General features: G+C 43.0%; 1 protein-coding gene across 1 annotated transcript in view; it reads right to left on the reverse strand.

The window, feature by feature from the left end:
• Positions 1-21205, reverse strand: part of ABCC9 (ATP binding cassette subfamily C member 9) — a 454126-nt gene that overhangs the window by 27163 nt on the left and 405758 nt on the right. Inside the window, 3 exon segments of the mRNA XM_030214004.1 lie at positions 4624-4754; positions 10226-10346; positions 12188-12289. Of these exon segments, the coding sequence (XP_030069864.1) occupies positions 4624-4754; positions 10226-10346; positions 12188-12289 (354 nt within the window).

Below are 21205 nucleotides of genomic sequence, written 5' to 3' on the forward strand. Positions count from 1 at the left end.
TTGGGCTGCGGGGGGACACAGGCGCTGTGTGCATGGGCCTAGAGGACCAGGCGCTATGTGCGCAGGCTACAGAGGTCAGATCAGGCGCTGTTTGCACTGCCGGGGAGATCAGACGATGTGTGCGCGGGCCGGGGAGATCAGGCGCTGTGTGCGCGGGCCGGAGGAGGGGGGCCATCGGGCCATGCGTTTTGTGCACGGGCCACGGGTCTGGGAGCAGGCTCCAGCTAGCAGCATGCAGCAACAGATACAGCTGCATACGAGCAGGTCCTGGTTAGGTTACCGATTTCCAGAACACTGCAGCAACAATATAAAAGGCAGGCAGGAAGGCTTCTCTTTGCTTCTTGTCACAGCGCTGGAGGCTTCCACGTGGCTGCATGCTGCAGCCTAACCGGTGCTTAAGAAGATAGGTACCGATTCGCGGATCAGAGAGACAGGTACCGATTCGCGGATCAGAGAGACTGGGTGGGCCTGACCTGATATTGGGTGGGCCTGGGCCCACCCAGGCCCACCCGTAGCTACGCCCCTGTGCTAATGGTCTTAAATGTTCTCTGGGTTTCGCTCTTAAAGCATGTATTTCATTTGGATAAAGTAGACAATTTCTACCTATAGAGTGGTCTTAACCTATAAGATGTATAGCTGCAGCTTTCTCCTTACTGTTATTTGAAGTTCCTTTTCTCCTACTTCCCTGGGGCATCTATCACCGCCTCCTTTATCTCTGTCTTTCTCATCTACTTTCTCTAGCTTCAGCAGCTACATCACCTCCATCCTGATACAATTCTTTGAGGGGTCCTTTTACAAAGATGCGCTGAAAAATTGGCTATGCTAGTGTAGGCACATGTTTTGGGTGTGCACAGATCCATTTTTCAGCATGCCTGTAAAAAAAGGCCTGTTTTTAAAATTTTTGCCGAAAATGGATGTGAGGATAAATAAAAATTGGCGCATCCATATTGGGTCTGAGACCTTACCACCACTCATTGACTTAGTGGTAAGGTCTCATGCAGTAACTGTGTGCTAATTGTCTACGCGCGTAGAATGATGATTACCACCCGGTTTACATAGTAACATAGTAAATGACGGCAGAAAAAGACCTGCATGGTCCATCCAGTCTGCCCTACAAGATAAACTCATATGTGCTACTTTTTGTGTATACCTTACCTTGATTTGTACCTGTCCTTTTCAGGGCACAGACCGTGTAAGTCTGCCCAGCACTATCCCCACCTCCCAACCACCGGCCCCGCCTCCCACCACCGGCTCTGGCACAGACCGTATAAGTCTGCCCAGCACTATCCCCGCCTCCTGCCACCGGCTCTGCCACCCAATCTCGGCTAAGCTCCTTAGGATCCATTCCTTCTGAACAGGATTCCTTTATGATTATCCCACGCATGTTTGAATTCTGTTACCGGTTTCATTTCCACCACCTCCCGCAGGAGGGCATTCCAAGCATCCACTACGCTCTCCGTGAAAAAATACTTCAAGAAAAATGTCAGGAAGTATTTTTTCACAGAGAGGGTGGTAGATGCTTGGAACTCTATTTGGACTGGTTACCATGAAATGGACATTAATGCACAGCATGCCATTGCATTTATGTGTGTTAAATGGCATTAATATGCACTCTCCTCCAAATTCTATATATGGCACCTTAACTTGTGCATGCTAATTTAGCCGCATGGCCAAATTGCGCAAACAACTTAATTGATTAGCAAGCTAATCAGCATTGATAATTGGTATTTAACAAATAATTAGTGGCACTAATTGGCTGTAATAAGAATGTACACACACAACTTTCTAGGTGTATTCTACAATGCAGTGCGCGTAAATTCTAATGCATGCAGTTGAAAAGGGGGCATGGTCATGGGCATGGAATGGATGGGTTGTGGGCATTTCAAACAACTATGGGGTCCTTTTACTAAGATGGGCCGAAAATGGCCTGCAGTAGTGTAGACGTGTGTTTTGGGCGCACGCAAAATCATTTTTCAACGCACCTGTAAAAAATGCCTTTTTAAAAATTTTTCAAGCACAAACAGAAGAAAAAGCTCCACTGAGGGCAAGCACCAGGCAATAAACAGTGGAAGAAAAAAATCTCTCGCAGATGTTGTCCAGGGAAAATCTTTATTTAGCAGCAATCTTCAATAACAATAAAGAGGACCCGACATGACTCGTGTTTCGGCCCTAACGGCCTGCATCAGGGGTCTAGGAATTTATCATCCTCCGTAATTTTTTACCACATTTATACCTCTACTCATAGAAAAATGTTATACCGAATTGTTCTTCTACTACTGTTCAGTTGCCCTATTAGTTCCCGTTGTTTCTTTTCCATTGTTCCATTGTTCTTCTCCATTGTTCTATTCCCTTAACGACACTTTAACTTTGTTTTCGCATAACCACTCACAATGTAATCCATAACCGAGTTGTAACAAACTGTATTTCCACCATTCACAATGTATTTATTGTAAGCCACACTGAACCCGCAAATAGGTGGGAAAATGTGGGATACAAATGCAATAAATAAATAAATAAATAAAATCATTTCAAACATATTCCCAGACAAGTCATGAAACAAAGTCTCCTATTAGCAATGGGTGCGGCTAAATTTTAGTCACAAGAATGGCACATGAACATATTCTATAAACTACAGCTAACTTTATGCATAGTCTATAGAATCACGCTAACTGCGTGGTTTATCAGCATCAATTTTTAAGGTGCCATTTATAGAATTTGGCCCTCTATGCTTAAATGCAAAGGCAGAGGGATGAAAAATTAAATAAAATAATGTCTGATATTTATAGCCATAAACATTTGCCATTGCCAATATGGTTGAAAGTATGATAATTGGCATAAGCTTGTTACAGGCTATGGCACTAGATTTCTGAAACTGCATTCAACCCTAATAAGTCTGCGTATATACATGCAACCAATATTTTACATAGGTGGAAGAAAAGACTTCAGTAAAGACAGTGGATGTCTATATGCCCATTTTATGACATGGATGTTCCTATGCTGCCACAGAGATGTTCATGACCCTTATTCTGCCCGATTCAAAATTTGGACGTTTCGGTTTGTAAAATGGGTGTTTATGTTGGATTCACCAGCACATGGATGTCCATTTCTCAAGTATTTTAGAACAGGCTGTATGTCATCAGATTCTGTTTTAAAATGTATGTGACTTACAGACTTCAACATCCTTATTTTGAGATGGACGTCTTTTGTTAACATGCCACTCTATATAGGGTTGCATCAGGACTGGATTTACAACTTTAAAGCACCTAGGCGAGATTAGAGAGGGGTGGTGTCTCCCTCAGAGATCACAAAGCATGATCCTAAAGCCAGAAGAATCAGGCTCATGTTTAACTCAAGTATTTGGTGCCTTCAAAATATGGCACCCTTGGCAGTTATCTATGCTTCTGTGCCTAAATATGGACTCGTGTAGCTTTTATAAAATAATCCATTGAGCAACAAGAGGCACCAATTCACTTCCAGTTTTAATTCTTGACTTGTGATCATTTAGGGGTCCTTTTACTAAGCTGTGGTAAAAGGGGGCCCACGCTAGTGTCAACGCGTGTTTTTGATGTTCACTGAGTCCCCCTTTTACCGCAGCGGTAAAAAGTTGTCTTTTTTCTTAAAAAGAAATGGCTATGTGGTAAGTGAACCACTTGCTGTGCAGCCATTTTGGAGGGAGAGCACTTACCGCCACAGGTGTTAACCTGGTGGTAACCGGGCAGCGAATACCACTGGGTAAGCATCGGTGCTACAAAAATAGAAAATATTTTTGTAGCACTGGAAATGATGTGCGCTGGGGGTGGAAACTACTGCTGGGCACCTGTGGTAGCCGGGCAGTAGTTCCGGACTGGCTCGCGGCAAGCCTGTTGCCATGCGCCAACCCCCTTTAAAGGACCCCTTAATCTTAGCATTATCAGGCACATTGTTTTTTCAATATACACTAGATCACACAGACGCTAAATCAAATAAATCACAAATGATGTATTACAAGCGATGGAAAATCTTGACTAATCCCAATATCTCTCATATTGGGATTAGTCCATTCTGGTTCTTCAATAGTCAAAAAATACTATTGGCACCGGCCACACCTACTGTGTATAATTTTGAGTGCTAGTTAAACTGAATGGTCTTAGGGGGGGGCCTTTGCTAGCATCAGTGCATGCCTTTGATGTGCGCTGAGGCTTCCTTGTACAGCAACGGGTAAAAGGTTGTCCATTTTTGGGAAAAAGAAATGGCCGTGCGGTTATGAATCACTTACAACATGGCCATTTCGGTGGAGAGCCCTTAACGCCACCCACTGAATGGTACATGCTAAGGGTGGGAACTACCACTGGGCTCCTGCGGTAGTTCTGGATTGGAACGCGGTAATTCCTGCTTAGTAAAAGGACCCCTTAATGAAGAACTTGAATGGATGATGATCAGCCTACTTATGTTTAAGCTGCAGAGAGAAAACCAGCACCATTTTGTAGGACACCTTTATAAAACAGATTAGGTTTTCACATTTTTTTATAGGGGCTCTTTTATAAAATTACTCCTCTGTCTTTAACACAAATGAGTTTGAAATGTAGGACAGATGTGGCCATTAAAGATAAGAAGCTCTGCTGAGGAAAGTATAATACACTGTACCTTCTGTCCTGGTTTAATATAAGCCTTGACATGTTTAAGCACCGGTTTAAGGTTACTTTCATATCGAACACACAAATCATGAATTCTGATTTCCCCATCCTTTGGCCAATCATCAGGAACTTGTAAAAGATCTAAAAAAAAATGTTTTTAAATGTGAATAATATTAATGTGTAATTATATAATTCAAATTTTACTTTCCATGGCTGTTTTTATTTTTAATAATCTTATCCAGCTATTTAACTTACAGAAAGTTGTAGGGACCTAAGTAATAAAATTCACAGTAAAAAGGTTTTCAAGTGAGCTCACAAAAAATATGCAAAATCTCTAATAATTGTACTATGTACAGAATTTTTGCACAAGCATTTAAAATTTTGATTACACAAGTGAGGCCACAACAACTTCTCCCACAAAGCATTATTATGTTGGCCTATATCTTTTGAAATCCAACACAGTGAGTGCCCTGAAGTGCATGAGCTGCTTAGCATGGTGGATCTCTTCATTTCCTCCCACCTGTGGCAACATTCACTCCTCTCTAGGGCATCTCTATATTCTTCCTTCCTATCAGCAGCAGGGTAAATTTTCCCATCCTATGCTGATAAAAACCTTCCCTTGCTCCCCCAGCCTGGAAAGGAGAAAAACAAAATCACCTATCAGCAATGGCAGATCAAGTAACCACACTCCCCATGTGGAAGTACCATTTCTCCTAATGTAATGTAAGAAAAAGTATTCTCCACCCCCCACCCCCCCCCCCCCCCCCACCTCCCATTGTGGGAGAGAGAGAGAATCTCCCTCGTGGAAGATCTAAACTCTCTCATATGCCCCTAGCAGGGACAGAACATCCTCGCTTTGGTTCGAGGACCAACTACACTAATCTCTGATGCTGCAGCCAAGCTTTCTAGTTGCTGATGCTGTGTTGGGCAAAATATTGCTGGGCCTTGGCCCTAGTGGCCCTAGTGGCTCACCCCATTCCACTGCCTAGGCCTTGTCCAGAGTTCAGGCACTTCCATTGCAAGATCACACTGCCTTCCACACACACACTTCCACTCACAATGCACAAGATACGACCCTTTCTATATTTCCTCAAAGTCTAAGCACCCCTGCTGAAATTTTTCAATAGAGCTCTGGGACAGGATTGTTATCTGAAGTTTTTGTAATGCTTACTCGTATTTTTACAAAATGATTTTGAAATAATATAAATATACATCAAGTATATACATGTGCAAAATAAGTACACTAAGAGGGGCATAACCGAACGCGAACACCTATCTCCATGGGCGTCTATCTCCGAGAACGGGTACGTGAAGGGGCGGGACAAACCGTATTTTCGAAAAAAAATTAGCGTCCATCTTTTTTTCAATAATACGGTTTGTGCCAGCCAAATGTATCGGATTTGTGCGGATTTGAGCTGGGCAGTATTGTTTTTCAGTGATAATGGAAACCAAAGGCACCCAGCTCAAAAACGAACAAATCCAAGGCATTGGGTCGTGGGAGGGGCCAGGATTCGTAGTGCACTGGTCCCCCTCACATGCCAGGACACCAACCGGGCACCCTAGGGGGCACTTGTAACAATTTTAAAAAACGTTAACTACCCCTGAAGTCCATAGCTCCCTTCCCTTGGGTGCTGAGCCCCCCAAATCCCCCCAAAACCCACTCCCCACAACTCTACACCATTACCATAGCACTTATGGCTGAACGGGGCACCTACATGTGGGTACAGTGGGTTTTGGGGGCAGTTTGGAGTGCTCCCATTTACCACCACAAGTGTGACAGGTAGGGGGAGGGGATGGGCCTGGGTCCACCTGCCTGAAGTCCACTACACCCACCAACAACTGCTCCAGGGACCTCCATACTGCTGTGATGGAGCTGGGTATGACATTTGAGGCTGGCATATAGGCTGGAAAAAAAACCTTTTAAAGTTGTTTTTATTGGGTGGGAGGGGGTTAGTGACCACTGGGGGAGTAAGGGGTAGTCATCCCCGATTCCCTCCGGTGGTCATCTGGTCATTTAGGGCACATTTTGGGACTTGTTCGTGAAAAAAGGGTCCAAAAAAAGTGATCCAAATTTGCGCTAAAAACGCCTTTCTTTTTTTACGCCCATCTCTCCTCGGCCGATAAACACATCCCAGTCCCGCCTTCACCACGCCTCCAACACGCCCCTGTCAACTTTGGCTGTTTCCGCGACAGATTGCAGTTAAAGACGCCCAAAATCGGCTTTCAATTATACCGATTTGGGAGCCCACGGGAGACGCCCAACTCCCGATTTGGGTCGAAATATGGGCGTCTTTCTCTTTTGAAAATAAAGCGGTAAGTAAAAAAAAAAAAAAGAAAGAAAACCAAATGACAACAAAAAGGAGAAAAAAATAAGCAAGGTGTATCGCCAACCTCAATAATAAGTAATAGTAAAGGGAAAAGGCAATCTAAGAGAAATCTAAGGAAACGACAAGAAAATTCTACCAAGCAGTCTTCAGCTTAAATCTTTAATGCTTCACATTCCTTTAAATTACCTTAGATCTAGAAATAGGAGTAAAAGCTAGTATAGGCATATGATTTGGAACAGTTCTGGCTTCCAAAAAAATATATATATATTTTTTAATGTATACATTTTTAAATCAAATACATAAGAATAATCTTGTTAAAGAAAGTGAAATCAGATTACATATTAAAACCCCACCAAAAGCTGAAAAAGAAAAATCTATACCCCAAATTCACGTGGAGGGGCATAATCGAAAGGGATGCCCAAGTTTTGTTGACGATGTCCTTGCAAAACGTCCCGATGGAGGGTCGGGGAAACCCGTATTATCGAAACAAGATGGACGTCCATCTTTCATTTCAATGAAATCATGAAATTTTGGTTGTCCTTAGAGATGGTTGTCCCTAGACTTGGTCGTTTCTGATTTTCGGCGATAATGGAAACCAAGGATGCCCATCTCAGAAACAACCAAATGCAAGCCCTTTGGTCGTGGGAGGAGCCAGCATTTGTAGTGCACTGGTCCCCCTGACATGCCAGGACACCAACCGGGCACCCTAGGGGGCACTGCAGTGGACTTCATAAAATGCTCCCAGGAACATAGCTCCCTTACCTTGTCTGCTGAGCCCCCCAAACTCCCCCTAAAACCCACTACCTCCAACTGTACACCACTACCATAGCCCTTATGGGTGAAGGAGGGCACCTAGATGTGGGTACAGTGGGTTTGTGGTGGGTTGCAGGGCTCGTTGTTTCCTCCACAAACATAACAAGTAAGGAGGGGGATGGGCCTGGGTCCGCCTGCCTGAAGTGCACTGCACCCACTAAAACTGCTCCAGGTACTTGCATACTGCTGTGATGGACCTGAGTATGACATCTGAGGCTGGCATACAGGCTGGCAAAAAATATTTTTAAAGATTTTTTTGAGGGTGGGAGGGGGGTTAGTGACCACTGGGGGAGTAGCGGGAGGTCATCCCAGATTCTCTCCGGTGGTCATCTGGTCATTTCGGCCACCTTTTTGTGCCTTGGTCGTAAGAAAAACATGTCCAGGTAAAGTCATCCAAGTGCTCGTCAGGGACGACCTTTGTTTTTCCATTATGGGTTGAGGACGTCCATGTGTTAGGCATACCCAAGTCCTGCCTTCGCTATGCCTCCAATACACCCCCTTGAACTTTGGCCGTCCCTGCAACAGAAAGCAGTTGGGGACGTTAAAAATCGGCTTTCGATTATACCAATCTGGATGACCATGGGAGAAGGACGCCCATCTTCTGATTTGTGTCAAAAGATGGGCGTCCTTCTCTTTCGAAAATGAGCCCAAAAGTCTTCCATTAAGAAGTGTTGAGCATTGAATCATGGAGCATTTTATAAAAAAGGCAAAATTCTGAGGAGAAAAAGAACAGCTCAGAATTTGGTTGTCTATATAATATGCGCATTTCCTAAGGGCTTCTTTTACAAAGCCACAATAGCGATTCCTGCACAGCAAATGAGAGGAAACCCATTCATTTCCTAGCAGGAATCGCTAGCACAGCTTTGTAAAAGAAGCCCTAATAAGTTAGTTATCACCTGAAGCAGATCTACTTTTGGAGAGGAAGATGAGAAGTTAAAGGTGCCTTATCAGTTAGAAATATAGGGTCCCTTTTACAAAGCTGCGGTAAGCACTAACATATGCTTACCACAGCAAAATATGGCGCACTGCGGGGCACGCAAAGGTGTCCCACAGTAAGTTTGCCATCTCTATGCACTACCCATGTGCTAAAAAATATTTAGATTTTTTGGTGGAGGGGACAGGTCTGAGGGATGAAGAACATTAGTGTTCTGTGCCAATCGGTTAGCGCAGCTACATTGCCACACGCTGATTACCACAGGTTTAGTGCATGAGTCCCTACCGCCTTCAAAGTAGGTAGCAGGTAGGCTCTCACATGCTAATGGCCATGTGCTAATGTCACATTAGCGTGTGGCTATTATTGAAAATTCAGAAAATTGGCCTTTTTACCCCAGCAGTAAAAATGACCTTAGCGTGTGAGAATGACCCATGTAAGGGTGCTCTAAAGCAACTTTTTACCACTATTTGGTAAAAGAGCCCAATAGATAATTGAGAAGACAAAAAAAAATTACTGTCCTTATATTTCACTATGCATTTCCATGGGTATTTCAGAAAAAAAGTTGCCTCAATCTGTAGCACTCTTGAACACATGATTAGAAATGTTGTCTTGGGTCATTTTTGCCACATCAGGGCAAATACACATTTTCAATCCGCTCTAAAGCCACTTTTTACCGCTATTTGGTAAAAGAACCCAATAGATAATTGAGAAGACAAAAAAAATTTACTGTCCTTATATTTCACGTGTTTGCGTGGGTATTTAAGAAAAAAAGTTGCCCTAACTAGTAGCACTCTTGAACGCAAGATTAGAAATGCTGCCTTTTCTTCTGGGTCATTTTTGCCATATCAGGGCAAATACACATTTTCAATCCACAGAAGAGATGTAACCCGCATCTCAGTCTCGCTCACTAGCATCTTTCGGGCACCCTCAACCTGGGTCACAAAACAACAATTACAGTTTCTTTCTCTTTGCTCTCCTACTCCATGTACTGAGCTGAGCGCAAGCCAGGGCCAGATACAAATCCAGAAGGTCGTAGGGTTTGAGCTAGTCTCTTTTACTCTGCTTTCTTTTTGATAAAGAGTCAATCACTCTCATTCACTCAATGAAAAACTCCAGTCCACTAAGACTGAATGTCAGCAGGCATAAGTCTAGAGCTATTGAAAGGCACCCCTATAATCCATAATCCATCCTAATCTTCTTCTTGTCACTGCTCAGTTCTCCCCTCTCATTCCATGCTCCTTTTACCTGCCTTTCTTTTGGTACCTTCATAATAAATTGCTGGTTCTCCTTTAACACAGTCCTCCTCTTCCTTCCTTTCTCTTTTAAAAATGTAGCATTCTAAACCACTGAAATACATTACTGGAATCATCAGTGGTATATCAAGAAATTGTAATAAATAAATAAATGAAATATAGTAATCATTTCTCTTTAAATCTAGGAGCAATTTATAAATTAAAGACAAAAGCTAGATATTACACATATGCAAACCAAGTCAAAACCCTAATTTAAAACATTAGAAAACAGAAAGATTTTTGTACCTGTGGTGCCTTCATAGCTCTCTGATTCAATATTCAAGAAGCTGTTCACCTTCTTTACTGCTGCCATCTGCACCTCCAAATCTGCTAAATTCCTTACAACCCAATTTAAGTAGTTTGTTACCTGTATCGCAATATAAAAACATAGTGGAAATATAATTAGGTGAATTAATTTAACAACTTTGTTTAGATACATTTTAAAATAATATTTTGCTTAGGCCTCTTAAAATGTGACAGCATTCTTGTCAAGGCAATCAAGGACACTGAACCAGCAATAGCAAAGTCTCCTGCTGTATTGGCTGCACACATATGGTCTCTTTGGAGCTGTTATGGGGGTGATTCTATAGTCACCTCCATTTAAGTGCCCCAAAAGTAAGCAGAAGGAGCTTATTCTGTAACAGAACCTGAGTGCCTAGATTCAGGAGAAATTATGTCTTAACTGATATTTTCATTCCTTTAGTCCCACAAGACCAGTCTAGACTAATGGGTTGCATCCATCCACCAGTGGAAGGAGACAGAGAAAAAATAGTTCCTTTGACCCATAAAGGTATCATACAGCCTGGAATGTTCAGTATTATGAATAGCCAAGCAAAGGTGCTCCATACATTTACAGTCAAGAACATGGCAAACTCCTTAGACAATGAAGCCGCTGGGTAAGAGCTGCTACATACAGAGCAGATCTCAAACAACTGAGCTCCAGAGAATGCACTAAGGCAGGAGATGTGATCTGAACTGCAGCAAACCCACTCCACTGAGATCCATAGAATCAACTGAGACAGGAGATGTGGCCTGTGATGTTAGTTTATAAATCTAGAGCCCCTTCTGCCCCTCTTTATCGCAACAAGGTTCTTACTCCGTACTTGCTTTGTGGTGCCTTAAATCAGCCGATAATCTTTTGTCCTCTTAGTTACCACCACCTTCTCTTATCTGTCTTACTTGCACTCAAGATTCTGCCCTAAACTCTGGAATGAGCTCCCGCATCAGGATCGGGATCAACCCTCATTGCTTCTTTCAAATCAGTCTTAAAAACTCACCTTTTCAGAATTTCATTTGCATTACCATCATAACCTTTCCCATCAGCTCTCCTATTGTGACTCTCTGCCCTTCTTTCTCCCTTCCCTCTGCTCCCTCCTCACTCTGTGGTGTGTCCTCCTTCCCCCAATCCCTTTTGTTCTTTTCCTTCCTCTTTTCTTTTCTATCTTCTAAGTTTTTAGGTTTTTTAATTGTTTTTTTTTTTTAATAAACTGCATTGAAGCCTATGTTAGGCAGCATGCGGTATATCAAGCATGTAAAATAAATAAATAAAAATTGTGACTGAAGATAGGACTGCTATTTAGGCAGTCCAATTTGGCTGCTGCTAAACTTAGCAGGGCGGTGCTTAAATATTCACGGATAGACGGTTATATCTGTGATATAACCGGTTAGCTGCTATGCACTAACCACAAATATTCAGCGGAGATAGCCAGCTATCTCCTGCTGAATAGTGGTTAGCCAGCTAAATGCTATTTAACCAGACAGCAGCCATTCATGGCTGTTTAAATAGCGCTGAATATCGGCTGGAATGAAACTATAAAAAATATATTTCACAGGGTCAGCCTTATTTTATTAAGGTAAAATGTTGCACAAAATTGTCCAGAAAATATATATTTTAATATAAAATTATGCTTAACATCAGACTCATTTTTGATGGCTACTTCAAAGTTAGAGTGGTATTTTCAACCCATCTGTGTGGCACATCAGGCCAGTCAGGTTTCAGGATATCCAAAATGATTATGCATGTGATAGATTTGTATGCACTGCCTCCTTTGCTAGATCTATCTGATGTACATTCAATTTGGATATCCTGAAAATTTTACTGACTGTGCCCCAAGGACTGGTTCAAGAGACACAGTTACAAGTTCAAAGAAGGAATAAACAGCTAAATTAAATAAAGAAAAAGCACTGTAATTTCATTCAAGTACATACCGTTAAAGCATATGTAAGTCCCAGGCCCACAAGACTAGAAGTGAGTCCTTTTGTAATGGATGTGACAGCTGCAGTGAGAACAATGCAAGCTCCTAAATAATCCTACATTAAAAAAAGAAAAAAAAATATATATATATAAAACATGAGACTAAAATGTGCCAACCTGAAACTCAGTTACAACCACTGAGATTATGAAATCATAACAATTGCTATACTGAGTCACACCAAAGATCCTTCAAGCCCAGCAGTGGCCAAACCAGGCCACTCAGTTTTGTATTGTTTGTATTTCATGGAGTCTTTTTTTTTTCAGAAATAATGCCAAGAGGTCATAATATTTGGCTATTCAACAAGAGACAGTCTCTAGAGGACTCAGGCTCAGGCATAGGCATCATAGGCAACTGTCTAGGGTGCCAAGTTTTGAAGGCTGAAAAAGAACTTGCCCCTACTTACTTTAAGGGCTACAGGCCCTTATCTACTTTAAAGAGGTGCCATTGTGATGTGATGGTCTTTTCTTCTCCTGGCTCCTCAATTTTTGTCTCTCTGAGAGCACCTTCCTTCCCTCACCCATGGTTCTCTGGAATCTGTTTTCTGGTCTTGCCTATGAGTGTCAAATTCTTAAATCACGCTTTGAGTGAACTAAGACACTAACTTGCTGAGAACTAGACTACTGTCAGAGGAGCTACAGCTACTTAAATCCCTTTTATTCATTCTAGCATTTTACAATTCTCTTTTTTAGAAAGTTAAAAGCAGTGGCTTATTTTTTTTACATTTAACAGTTAGGGTTAAAATAAGAAGTTATGCATCCCTATCTTGAGTTAAAAGTAGAGCTCCCCTGGACTTGCTACTGTTGAAACAAATCAGACAATAAATGGATATTGTACATGATAGACAATACACCTACAAGTAGTAAATTTAATACAAATCGGAGAAAATAATGTATAATCAGGGCTTTTTTGAGGGGGTACTTGGGGGGAATGAGTACCGGCACCTTTTCCATTATCTGCTAAAATTGACAGATGGTCCTCAAGTTTTAATAAAAGAGCTCAGGCTCTACACACCAATTCTGCCTTCTTGTAGATTCTGTGACTAGTTGCAGGGGGCCTGGCTATCGTGGGGTGGGTCCTTCAGTGATAACTCCACCCCTGAAGGATGGCCTGGCATTTGAGTACCGGCACCTTTTTCACTAGAAAACATACACTGTGTATAATTAAACTCTAGATTTCGTTGCCAGAGAATGTGGTAAAAGCAGTTAGCTTAGCAGGGTTTAGGTTTGGATAGCTTCCTAAAAGAAAAGTCCATATACCATTATTAAAATGGACATGGGAAAATCCACTGCTTATTTCTAGGATAAAAATTGTCAAAAATTGGGAAAATGGCAACACTCCAACCTAATTTTATTGAAACATACACAACTAGAAAATGGTGGGAGCACACAGTGCTGTATGTATATACCGGCATTAGAACAGTGCGATTATTAAAGAGAATTGAAAATGCAGGATGTTCAAACCACAACAAGACTTCAGAATCTTTAATATCAAGATAAGTGTGTGTTCCTGCCTATTTATTTTTAAGCTTTATGTACACCGATAGTGCTTAAAAAATAACAAAAAGTTTTTTTCACTTGGACATTAATATTAGGAAACACTAAGACTTTAAGGGCACTTATTAAGCAAGTATTTGCACTATCGGAGGTTGGAGGTTGTCTATGATTAAAAAACGTCACATAAGCGTTTGCTTCGATACAGCACACTGCTATGGTGCTTTAGTGACTGTATGAGACACTTCCATTTAATTATATAATGATACATACAGCAGTATGTGCTCCCACCATTTTCTAGTTGTGTATATTTCTAGGATAAGCAGCATAAAATGTATTGTACTCCTTCTGGGATCTTGCAAGGTACTTGTGACCTGGATTGGCCACTGTTGGAAACAGAATACTGGGCTTGATGGACCTTCTGCCTGTCCCAGTATAGCAACACTTATGTACTTATGTAATAATCTTCAGAAATTAATATTCTCATTAGAGAACAAGCAAAGCTCAACTAAAGCTTTACTCTAGTAGTATACATTTCTTTTTCTTTCAATAAATACTTAATGAATTTTTACATCAAAAGAACTTGAACATCAATACTAATCAACTAGCAAAATACATTCTCATTAACCGGTCTGCCTCTTCTATCCCCTCTCTTCCCCCTTCCCTCCCTTTCCATTGGGCCCCTACTCTTTCATACGTGCCTCACCTAAATGCATGTTGAGCCAGATGGTTGTTGGTCCTTCAGACGTCTGGTCCTTTTAGGAAACCTCTTCCCCTTCTGATATTCCCTCAAACCCTTTCCAACTCTCCCATTACTGGCTTTCCAATCCAAAATTCTCCAAGCCTACAACGACCCTGCTTCCCTTCCCATGGGACTGCATCAGTCTCCCCAAATCGTTTGAAGATACTTCCATTCTTCCCTTTCTTTAACATAACAAGATCTTCATTTATTAGTTAGAGGCCCCATTTCCCTCATCACCCCCAGCTAATCTTGAAGAGTAGGATACTCTACATTTCTAGTATGCTGCGATTTCACCTAACAGCCAGCAATCCCATTCTCTGTAAGCACTTCTCCCATCTGTCCCTTTTTCCTGTTTTCCAGCCTTAAAAAAAAAACAAATTTGGGGTTCTTTTTGCCACCTTCACAACCCCTTTAGTAGTCACAATCTTTGTCAACTTTGTCCAAAAATCCTGGACCCTTGGGCACATCTACCATATGTACAGATAAATGTCAATTTCCCCACACTGCCTCCAACACTTATCTGAGGCCCCTAGATATAGCTCTTTAATTCTTTCCAGTGTTAAGTACCAGTGAGATGCTACCTTATATAAGTTTTTTCTAATTAGTACACAAGGAGAGACTTTTGTGCTTTCTATAAATATGCTTATCCACTAGAGGCCAAAACTAAACTGTGGCCAATATCTGCCACTTTGTTTCAGCCAGAACCAAAACTGAAAATGTGACCCTGCCTCCGCTACCTCCGCAAGTCTGTCCCCCCTAGACAGCCTTTCTTCTGAAAGAAATTCATTCCTTCCCTGGGCCACCCACCAACTCTGCCCTCCCCAGTAGACCTTCTCTGGGCCTACCTTTTAAAAGCCTTGGTGGTCTAGTGGCCTTTTTGGAGCAGGAGCATCCTGAGTTGCTCCTGCCTCCACTGGCTGCATTGTGAAAATGCCAGCCAAGACTGCCTTGAGAAGTCACGACCACCATTTTTGAACATGGAATGGCGTGAGAATTAACAATTTCCTTCTCATGACATTCCTAGTTCCAAAATGGTGGTCACGACCTCCTGTGGCAGCCTCATTCACCATTTTCACAATGCAACCAGTGGGACCAGGAGCAACTCAGGATGTTCCTGCCCCAAAAAGGCTACTAGACCACCAAGGCTTTTTAAAGGCAGGCCCAGGGAAGGAGCAATGGTGGATTTTTATGCTTCAAACTATGTCTCTTGGAGGCTTAAATTCCATGGTTGAGTGGAAAGCTTTCCATTAACTATATAAGCAGTGTGATTTTGCTTTGTTACTAACATCATTACGTTTGATTGACAGGATATTTACCGTTTGGAATCTGGAACCTCCTGCAGCCATTTTGAAGTCTCCCCCGATGATGCCGTCTGGTGAAACAGGGATCTTCTGTTGGGATTATTTATTGTTCTCAGCTTTATGATAAGTACTTCAGACTTGTTCCAGTTTGTTTTCTATGGCTTTTGATGTTGCCATTTGGATTTGCCATGATTGATAAAACTGTTGTGAAGTTTCTTCTATAACTGGACTGTGTTGCCTACTTTGTGTAGAAGACCCAACTGTTTTTTTGATATATTACAGACTTAAAGTGGAGGTTTTTTTAATGACTAATGATTGAATATATAGCTTTGGGCTGTTGTTTGAAGCTCTTGTGTTACCTGAGGTCTTTTTTCTTCACTATTTTTAATATTGGTTGGCTTCAACTGCTTTCTGTCGCAGGGCCAGCCAAAGTTCAAGGGTGCGTGTTGGCAGTGTACCGAAGGCAGAACGGGGGCATGGTTAAGAGATGGCCGGCCTCGGCCGATAATGGAAAAAAGAAGGCCGGCCCTGACGAGCATTTGGCCGACTTTACTTGGTCCCTTTTTGTTCACATCCGCACCTTCAGAGTACACTCTCATTGATCTTCCTCCACTCCCATCCCACTATCTGTTGGAGTTCCCCAGGGATCTGTCCTTGGACCCCTTCTCTTCTCAATCTGAACCTCCTCCCTAGGCTCACTGATCTCATCTCATGGTTTTCAGTACCATCTTTATGCTGATGACACCCAGCTATATCTCTCCACACCAGACATCACCGCGGAGACCCAGGCCAAGGTATCGGCCTGCTTATCCAACATTGCTGCCTGGATGTCCAACCGCCACCTGAAGCTGAACATGTCTAAAACGAGCTCCTCGTCTTTCCACCTAAACCCACCTCTCCTCTTCCTCCACTCTCCATCTCAGTTGATAACACCCTCATCCTCCCCGTCCCATCTGCCCGCAACCTCGGAGTCATCTTTGACTCCTCCCTCTCCTTCTCTGCGCATATCCAACAGACTGCCAAGACCTGTCGCTTCTTCCTCTTCAACATCAGCAAAATTCACCCTTTCCTATCTGAGCACACCATACGAACTCTCGTCCACGCTCTCATTACCTCTCGCCTTGACTACTGCAACTTACTCCTCACCGGCCTCCCACTTAGCCATCTATCCCCCCTTCAATCCGTTCAGAACGCTGCCGCACATCTTATATTCCGCCAGAACCGATATACTCACATCACCCCTCTCCTCAAGTCACTTCACTGGCTTCCGATCAGATACAGCATACAATTCAAGATTCTCCTTCTTACCTACAAATGCACCCGGTCTGCGGCTCCTCACTACCTCTCTACCCTCATCTCCCCCTATGTTCCCGCCCGTAACCTCCGCTCAGAGGACAAATCCCTCCTTTCAGTTCCCTTCTCCACTACTGCCAACTCCAGGCTCCGCTCATTCTGCCTTGCCTCACCCTTTGCCTGGAACAATCTTCCTCAACCCCTACGCCAAGCCCCCTCCCTTCCCATTTTCAAATCTCTGCTTAAAACTCACCTCTTCAATATAGTATTCCCTATCAGACGGACTCTACACTTGTCTTTAGATTATACACCTGTCTTTTAGATTGTAAGCTCCTTGAGCAGGGACTGTCCTTCCATGTTAAATTGTACAGCGCTGCGTAACCCTAGTAGCGCTTTAGAAATGTTAAGTAGTAGTAGTAGTAGTACATCCAAGCCTCGAAAAGGTGCCCGAACTGACCAGATGACCACCAGACGGAATCAGGGATCACCTCCCCTTACTCCCCCAGTGGTTACCAACCCCATCCCACCCAAAAAAAAATTGAAAAACATTTTTGCCAGCCTCTATGCCAGCCTCAATTGTCATACCCAGCTCCATCACAGCAGTATGCAGGTCCTTGGAGCAGTTTTTAGTGGGTGCAGTGCACTTCAGGCAGGCGGACCCAGGCCCATCCCCCCCTACCTGTTACACTTGTGGTGGTAAATGGGAGCCCTCCAATCCCCCCCCAAAACCCACTGTACCCAGATGTAGGTGCCTCCCTTCATCCCTAAGGGCTATGGTAGTGGTGTACAGTTGTGGGTAGTGGGTTTTGGGGGGGATTTGGCAGGCTCAGCACACAAGGTAAGGGAGCTATGCACCTGGGAGCTTTTTCTGAAATCCACTGCATTGCCCCCTAGGTTACCTGGTTCATGTCCTGGCATGTGAGGGGGACCAGTGCACTACAAATGCTGGCTTCTCCCACAACCAAATGGCTTGGATTTAGTCGGGTTTCAGATGGCCGCCATTAGTTTCCATTATCGGCGAAAACCAATGGAGGCCATCTCTAATGCCGGCAATCTCTAAGGGCGGCCCAAATGTTGAGATTTGGCCAGCCCCAACCGTATTATCGAAACGAAAGATGGCCGGCCATCTTGTTTCGATAATACAGTCGGGTACGCCGCTTAACGGGGCCGTCATTAGAGATGGCCGCCCTTATAGATGGCCGGCCCCATTCGATTATGTCCCTCCATATGGCCTATCCAGTCTGCCCATCCATGCCATCTACTCTCTCTCTCTCTCACTACTTTATGAAAAATAATGGAGTCGCTGCTGAAGGAAAGGATAGTTGACTTTCTAGAAGACAACAGGTTACAGGTTCCAAGGCAACATGACTTTATCAAAGGAAAATCCTGCCACATTAATCTGATTGACTTCTTTGACTGGGTGACCAAAGAACTTGATAAAGGACATGTGCTAGATGTAATCTACTTGGATTTCAGCAAAAGCCTTTGATACGGCTCCTCACAGAACACCAGTGAATAAGCTGAGAGGGTTGAACTTGGGACCTAAAGTGGTGAACTGGACTGGAAACTGGTTGACCAACAGGCGGCAGAGGGTGGTGGTATATGGAATCCACTCAGAGGAAAGGAAGGTGAGCAGTAGAGTGCCTCAGGGGTTGGTGCTGGGGCCGATTCTGTTTAATATATTTGTGAGAGACATTGCTAAAGAGTCAAAAGGAAAAGTTTGCCTTTTTGGGGATGACACAAAGATAGCCAGTAGAGTGGATACCCTGGAGGGAGTAGAAACCATGAGAAGGGATCTCCAAAGTTGGAAGGATGGTCAAGAGTCTGGCAGGTAACATTAATACAATCTATTACAAAATTTGAACCTTATAATACTGTTAGAAAAGTGACAAAAATGGTATGGGGTTTATGTAGCAAGACATACATACAGACTTACTGACCTAAACATGTATACCCTCGAGGAAAGGAGAAACAGGAGTGGTATGATACAGATGTTCAAATATTTGAAAGGTATTAATCCGCAAACAAACATTTTCCAGAGACGAGAAGGTGGTAGAACTAGAGGACATGAACTGAGGTTGAAAGGGGGCCGACTCAGGAAAAATGTCAGGAAGTATTTTTTCACTGAGAGGGTGGTAGATGCCTTGAATGGTGGAGATGCAAATGGTAACAGAGTTCAAAAATGCATGGGACAAACACAAAGGAATCCTGTTTAGAAGGAAACGACCCAAAGAAGCTTAGCAGAGATTAGCTATGAAAGCCAGTACAAGTCAGACTTCTATGGTCTCTGCCCTAATTGAGGATGAATAGATTTAGATGGGCTAGGTGGATTTTTTCAGGGGCTTTGACAGCAACCTCAGAAATTTTAGAATAAGGCCAGTGTTGGGCAGACGTCTACAGTCTCTGCCCTAAAAATGATAAGGATAAATCAAGATCAGGATTACATATGATGTATCATTTGTAATAAGTTTATCTTGTTGGGCAGAATGGATAGACCATACAGGTCTTTATCTGCCATCATCTACTATGTTACTATGAAATGGATTGTTTGTGTTGACATTTTTTTTTTACAGGACCACCCTCAAAGACAACTACGGTAACAGGTAAGTAAATGTTCTAAACTTCTTATCTCTCAGTCCCAACAGCTGTTTTCTGCATTATCCCTCTGTTTCAGTTTGGTTGTTGCTGTCACTTAACTTTCTTCCAGCTCTTTTGTTAGTCTTCTCTCCTCTTTGTTCTTTATGTTGGATATCAGAGCTCTTCTTTGCCACATCCCAGCATACCTGAGTACCTACTGACTTGACTTTACCTAAATAAAAAAGAGAAACCTATATCCCTAACTGGGTTTTCAGAGAATTCCTGGCTAGCTACCCAAAGTAAAGGTTAATTTATTGCCCTTTAATAACCCACCTGATGTTGACAAGAGAATTCTTACAGACTCTCTAACATACACCTCTTGATCAGAGGACACTTTACAGCCTCACACCTCTATGCCATTGACAGTAACTTAAAATTTCTGTTATGTTTAAAGAACAGCCATTAGCTTCTGTTTACAAATTAAAATCTCAGTCACTCAGTTCTTCAACCTTGAACCTAAAACCACTGCAGGGCTGAGCTCTTTAACTAATTCCTTCACGTTTCCCACACACACTCAATTCCATTGCTAATTTTCTACAAAAACACTCAATTTTAAACTTTGTGCAGCCAGCACACTCTCATACATCCGTCCTGCTCCAAATCTCCCTCTCAACTGCCTACTTTGGCAGTGTAGAACTCTGCCCTAGAATTCTTTTTGTCATGGGATAGCTTATGCTGCAAGTTGCAGCAGGCTACTTTTCACCTTCCTTTTATAACCTCTTAACACCTGGCCAAACCCTTATAAATAAACCCCTTTTATCTTCCCTCACCTTGCCAACACCAAACTTCACTTTATGCTTGCATTTCAGCCATCCCCTTGCATGCTCCCATCTTCTGTTGCACGGCTCTGCCTCAAGCTGGCAGCTGCCGGCAACTGACACTGTTCCACTCTCCTTTTGTGCATGTGTGGCTAGCCATCACAGGCTGCCCCAAAAGCAGGCCCAAATTTCTTCAGGGAGGCCCTTCGGAGCTCTCCCCAACATGCCCCAGCAGTCTCCAGCCACGAGAACCGGGCCTGCACTGCCCTTATGGATCCAAATCCGGTCTCTCTTTTTTTTAACCCCATGACCCACGCAACCCATGATGTCACCAACATGCATACATGGTGACGTCATGGGCCCCACAGCCCCGATGCTTCCCCTGCTGCCTTCCTCTTCCTTCCCCTCTGCCAGCTGCTGCTGAAACAAACACCCATGGCGCTCAACCGCTCCAGCAGACTCTCCTCTACCCAATCCATCCCTGCTTTCCATCACGATAATGCTGGCCCTGACAACCACAGCAACACTCTACCGCGGCAGCCTCTCCTGCTAGTTCTAGCCCTGAACCTCCATGGACAGGTAAATAATACATTTTAATCCTATTGGATTACATTAATATAGCTGGGTTCAATGGAAATGAGTATTAGCTATTATAAGCAGGAATGTACATTAAAATGCACTGAACCATATTTCAACAATTTTTTCTTATACATTTAGATGCAGCCAGTATGTTTTCAGTTTCAAACTTAT

The sequence above is a fragment of the Microcaecilia unicolor genome, chromosome 9, assembly GCF_901765095.1.
Source record: "Microcaecilia unicolor chromosome 9, aMicUni1.1, whole genome shotgun sequence".
NCBI classification, from domain to species: Eukaryota; Metazoa; Chordata; class Amphibia; order Gymnophiona; family Siphonopidae; genus Microcaecilia; species Microcaecilia unicolor.